At 39.4% G+C, this 6,213-nt stretch overlaps 1 protein-coding gene across 1 annotated transcript in view; it reads right to left on the reverse strand.

The window, feature by feature from the left end:
- Nucleotides 1-1,132: 1,132 nt before the first annotated feature.
- LOC111669021 (rho-related GTP-binding protein RhoA-D-like) overlaps nucleotides 1,133-6,213 on the reverse strand; it is a 20,577-nt gene continuing 15,496 nt past the window's right edge. The window contains exons 3-5 of the mRNA XM_023425240.2: nucleotides 4,831-4,951; nucleotides 3,215-3,345; nucleotides 1,133-3,095 (exon numbers count right to left, since the gene is read on the reverse strand). Coding sequence (XP_023281008.1) covers nucleotides 2,922-3,095; nucleotides 3,215-3,345; nucleotides 4,831-4,951 — 426 coding nt within the window. The 3' untranslated portion in view covers nucleotides 1,133-2,921. The remainder of the gene's footprint in view (nucleotides 3,096-3,214; nucleotides 3,346-4,830; nucleotides 4,952-6,213) is intronic.

Consider the following 6,213-nt stretch of genomic DNA (forward strand, 5'->3'; position numbering starts at 1 on the left):
AAAGACTGTTACTTTACCTGCTGAGCGTTGAGTTCTGCTTTTGAGTCCACTCTGTGTTCAGCCGTTACACATAGTAAAGGAAGGCATAAAAAACATCATATTATAATAAGGCATAAAAATCCTGTAGAATAGTAAGTCATACAAAAAACATAGTATAGTAAGCAAAAAACATAAAAAATGAAATAGTATAGCAAGGCATAAAAACATCATAGTATAGTAAGTCATAAAAATGACAGTATAATAAGGTTTAAAAAATGTCATTGAGTACTAAGGCATAAAAATGTCATAGTATATTTAGGCATAAAAAACATCAGTATAGTAAGGCACAAAAACATCATAGTATAGTAAGTCAAAAAAGAAGTCATATTATAGTAAGGCACTAAGGCTGTTGCTTTACCTGCTGGGCATCGGGTTCTGCTTTGATTCCACTCTGTGTTCAGCCGTTACACATAGTAAAGCAAGGCATAAAAAAGGACAGTAAAGTAAGGCATGAAAACGTCAAAGTATAGTAAGGCAAATAGATGTCATATTATAATAAGGCATAAAAACCTCGTAGTATAGTAAGTCATACAAAAAACATAGTATAGTAAGGTATAAAAACGTCATAGTATAGTAAGGCATGAAAAATGACAGTATAGTAAGTCATATAAAGGACATAGTATAATAAGCCAAAAACATCACAATATAGTAAGGCATAAAAACGCCATAGTACACTTAGTAATAAAAACATCATAGTATAGTGGGGCTTAAAAAAATGTTATGGTGCAGTAAGGGATAAAAAAAAACTGGTACGGTAAGGTATAAAAACGTCACCTTATGGTAAGGCACAAAAACATCATTGTACAGTCAGGCAGCTCTGCCCTGTCCCAGAGGTCACATCTGAAATGCCTCCACATCTGAAAATAATCTTTATGGTTCGTTGAACCACTTGAGAAAGTTTCATGCTTGTGTGCATGTCATAAAATGCACACTACCTTGCATATACAAGCTTATCTTACTTATCTTAACATTACATTTTGCTGGTGTAAATGTTTGATAAAAGTATGAAAATATGAATTTAAAAGTGCTAAAAGCATATGTAAGACTTTTAATTTCAGGATTGCAAAACAAAACAAAACCTGTTAAGATTACGTAGTATTTCAAAAATACTTTATTAACACGTTTGTCTCATCCAGACATTCAAACACATCCTACTCCTGTTAGTAAAGCATCATCACAATCAACATTTTCTCTTGAATTATGTTTGACATTCACATAGAGGCACTGTCCAGGAATTAGCCAGATCCTGCAACATTCTGATCTCTATGGATCTGAATGTAGTGGATGAAAGAAAGATCATCATAGCTGTAGCTTATGATGGTGGTAAGATCGATGTAGGGACCATCTCATACACCTGTGTGTACAGTGTGTTCAGGGCTTTTGTCTGGGCAGGACTAGATATGGAGTATACAGTACAGCACAAAGTCCCATCACATTGTCTGGAATAGGTTCACTGTAACTGCATCAAGAGGGCTGACTGTAAGGAGATGAGGTGGTTTAATGATTCTGTCACTTAATGGAGAAATCTTCTGTATTTTAAATTGTAATTTTAGTCACTGAGATAGTTGGCACTCAGGCTTTCATCCTAATTCTGGTGCCATTTCTTGTTCAAATCTCCTGATCAAAAGGATTGGTGTAAAGATGTTAAACTTTGATTTAACATTTCAGCTTGGAGCGCGAGCGCGCGCGCGCGCGCGCACACACACACACACACACCCACACACAAAAACACACTAAGATTTCCTTGTTTATTCAATCACATTTTAAGGAATGTCCCTGTACTGTCAAATAAAGGGCTATTAAACACAAGCAAATCCCCAATTTCAAAATGTCAAGAGTTACTTATCTGGTGAACTAAACTGAGGAGATAGCACATTGGGAATGACACCTTCTGAGCTGTCAATCAAGTTGTCAGTTGGGTATTTTATTAAAACTTTTATACATAGAATAGACCTATAATCTGTCTTTATATTAATATGGCTGTGTACAGTGTGCATTTGTCCTCAGTTAATCCAGTATACAGTGATACATCACGACTGTATAATGAATTTGAAACAGACCACTGTCTCTATCGCCGTGGAAGAGAGGCAGACCAAGGTGCAGTCCAACACCTCTCTGCACAAATCGTCGCTGCTGCTTCAGTTTATGTAGGTTTCAGTGGATTCGTGCAGTGTGAACAGGCTCTAAATTTAGTCCTTTGACAGAAACTGGAGAAAATGAAGCTCTGCTGACACAGTACTTGGTGAAATATGACTTTAAGGGTGTAAAATTAATAGTGGTACGATAAATAGATGGAAAGATCAGGACTGAAGCCGATATAAAAAGAGATGGAGTGGTATGTGCAGGTTCAAGAGAAGCTGGGGGGGGGGGGGGGTTTCCATTGTATTAAAGCAAATCTAAAAATGTCTGCAATTTGCAGGCGTGAGCTGAAAGAGAGCGCGAGAGTCAGTGAGCATGTGAGCTACAAGACCCATCTCTGTAAACAATCATAACACAGAGGCAGACGCATGATATATTTGTAAAGTATATGCACATATAAATACAAACATACATTCATACACACAGGAGGAGGGGGGCAGGTCCTTCACACAAACAGCCCTGTATGGTGGTGGAGGAAAACTAAACAGCAAACACAAACAAAAACTGACAGTGTGTGAGTAGCAAAGGAAATATAGTTTTAAAAAAAAGAAAAAGAAAAAAAAGGCTGATGTGTTTTGCTTTTAAACAGGTGTGTCAGTCTTTCATATTCGCCCGTGGCATATCTGCATCTGTGAAGTAAGTATAGTCCACGGAAGCCATCGATTTTAGGTTTCTCTAACTTTGCTCTGTGTGTTGCGGGGAGTCCTCCCTCAGGTGCTGATTGGCCAAAAAACTCCACCTCTTCACAGTAGCTGGCAGGCACCCCTCTTCTTACGCTTGCGGACCTGCAGCGCTGCTCGGGTGGCCATCTCAAACACCTCCCGCACGCCGTCCTTGGTCTTGGCGGAGCACTCCAGGTAGCCAAAGGCACTGATGCGGTTGGCCATGTCTCTTCCCTCCTCAGACTTCACTGGCTCCTGGAGGTTTAATGTACAGACAGTGGGTAAAGATTTGACCGAGTGTGTCGACATTTAGCAGAGACACTCATCGGTTTTGGGATAATGTGTTACCAGTAGCAACACGGAAACACACACACCTGTTTCATCTTGGCCAGCTCCCTGCGTGTGTGTTCATCATTCCTAAGATCCTTCTTGTTGCCCACAAGGATGATCGGGACGTTGGGACAAAAGTGTTTCACTTCAGGTGTCCATTTCTCAGGAATATTCTCTACCATGAAAAAAAAAAAAAAAAAAAAGTTTTTTTTTTGGTTTTGTTTTTCTAAAAACAAAAAAAAACAACCCAAGTTGCTGCAAAGTAAATTCCAGACTTCATTCCTTACAAGGACACAGTTGGGAGAGTCGTGTCATTTCCCTTGTGACTATACAGACATAAACATTGAGAGGTCATCCACCCCTGGCTGATACATGGTCCGAGTCTGCTCGCCAAAATAAGCGGTTTTCTCTGGAAGGAGTTGTCATGTTGTGATAGTGTAGGCATACCATCTGTGGCATTGCCCATAACAAAAGGCTGTGGGAGAAAACCCTGGGGCTGAAGTTTTATCCAACAAGACCTATTTATTCATCTGTTTTATTTGGTTTTTGAGGGCCAAGAACACTCAGATCCAAGCCTGAAATACATGCAAGATATTCTGTGTTAACTTCCAGAAAATTCCAGCAATAGCAGCAGTCACGTTGTATTCTGGAAATCTGTTCCATCTTGTTCCTCCTGAGTGTGGAAACATCTGAATTAAAAAACACTCTCTTAAGGATGAATTTATCAGATCTATCTACAGTAGGTTAATCTTGATGAGTGTGCTCTCTACAGGTTGGTCAATCAGCTTCACACTTACTTTTTACAGTATTAAAATTAAAATCTATTCTAATGCTGTAGCTGGATAACAGTCCTGTATGTGACTTGAATTACTAACCTAGAACACGACAGCCTACAAGCAGGTAACTGTAATGTTTGTCTGGATGGAAGCAGCTGGGTTAATTACAAAACCAATAATTTAATCATACACATGAGGAAACACTATTTAAATAAGCATTTTCATAATGTGGATCATTGCTTTTATGAAGTCCCTGAAAAACAGGTAATTGTAATGAAAAAAAAATTACCAAAAAAGGGAAAAAGCTTTAGAGGCCCATTACTAATTATATTTCACTGGCAGATCATCTCTCCTTGTGGTGTGGCATTTAATAGAGCATTTGGTAAAACTAAAGTTGCCCCCCTGTACAAAAATAAATTATCACAAACATTTCATTATAAATAGATTTCTACAGTCAGAATGAACTTCCAAGCATGCCTCATTGGATTTCTGATAGTCTGCATAAGTGCTGCGTGCATGCTCTGCATTTTGTGGACTGAATCCATACATGGGCCTCGTCTAACTCTACTTATTAAATGCTGGAAACAAATGCAGCTCTGCCTAAACTGTGCGGAAATATAACCAGTTGCCATGACTCACTGATGCACCACAACAAAAGGAAAAAACAAAGATTTAAAAAAAAAAAAAATGTATTACTATTTTAATTGGGTTTATATACTTCTTTCTTTAAGTCTAATGATACCAGGCTCACTAAAACCCTGCTATGTGATATCAACAATGCATGAACATCTCATGAAGTATCTGGATTTTGCTTCTAAATTCCAGGAAAGAAAAAAAACACTTATTTGGGACACAGTAATGAGCTGCAAGTGTGTCTAACTTACCTAAACTGTCAGGGCTGTCTATGGAGAAGCACATGAGAATAACATCTGTGTCAGGGTAGGAGAGAGGCCTCAGTCTGTCGTAGTCTTCCTGACCTGCTGTATCCCACAATGCCAACTCCACCTGAGAGAGAGGAAAAACCACAACAAGTGATGCAAGCAGTGGCTGGTAAATCCAGTTACTTTGTTAAAATGAGGCATTGTGCTCACACTTCACTGACAGCAGGATGAAGAGGGAGAAAGACAACAGAAACACAGAATATGGACGATAAGAAAAGATGCAGAATGACTGGAAACAGAAAAGAAAAAAAAGGGATTTAAAACAATTATTTCCTCTGCTATCAGGCCTACAAAGCAACTCCCCAGAGGAGGAAATGGCTCCCACAGGCTTCTCTTAGGTTGTTAATCAAAGTGTTAGCAGTCCCACGGTGCCTGACCTGCTCTAGATGAAACAAATGCCCAACAAAAAAAAACGTTTGCTCGATGCAACCACAAAGCACCATCGAGGAATGTCTCATGTACAGTATCAGCAAGTTATTTCATGCATACATCATGTGGCCTTTTTTACAGTAAAACAAATTGACTGTGGTCTCTTAGCTTTACCAGTAATCCTTAACTGTCTCATCCTCATGCGTCCTGCTGATTTAATTCTCCAGTACCTTCCACCACCATTACAATCACAGCTGGAAAAATGTGCCTGCTACTGCCGAGAATTGAGTGAAAAAAACAAAAAAAAAAAACAGTCTTAATCGTGCCCCAGAGGGCAACTACAGTATGTTTGCAGTTCTGGGCTTTTCTGACGTCTCTCTACTCTCATGTTTTGCCAAGTCTTGCTTGTTGGCTGACAAGTTACTTACCTTGGCAAGACTGGCTATCCACAGCACCTTCTGACTTATAGCACATTGTGGGCATTTTCCATAGTATATGAGACGGTGAGCTGAGGCTATATCTTCTGTCTGGGAAAGTGAGCAACACCACGCCTTGACAAACTTCAGTGTCCATTTATGCTGCTTTTCAATTCTTTCACCACTAGGTGTCTCTCAGGAGTTGACCTCTTCTGTAGTCTACCACCAAGCTGCCTGTATCAACTTTTCAGCCCTGTTTTCTTTCCAGCTACAATCGAGTATAATCCTAGATGATAAGTAGGAGTCAGCTGTGAGTTCAACAGTGACTTGTTATGAAATATTTCACTACACAGTTAGCAGAGCAGTTAGCACAGTGCATTCTTTTTTTTTTTTTTGGAAATGGGTATGCCACAGCTGAGAGGCTTGAATACCGTTAAGTTTTGTTTTATACAACCTAAAGTCCAGCTGGCTGATACCAGATTTTGCAGCACAGGAAACAGGAACAGGAAATGGGACATTAGTCATGATGTATGAGGGGGGG

The sequence above is a fragment of the Seriola lalandi genome, unplaced genomic scaffold (assembly GCF_002814215.2).
Source record: "Seriola lalandi dorsalis isolate HSWRI2012SDOR001 ecotype SW California unplaced genomic scaffold, Sedor1 jcf7180002054767, whole genome shotgun sequence".
NCBI lineage: Eukaryota > Metazoa > Chordata > Actinopteri > Carangiformes > Carangidae > Seriola > Seriola lalandi.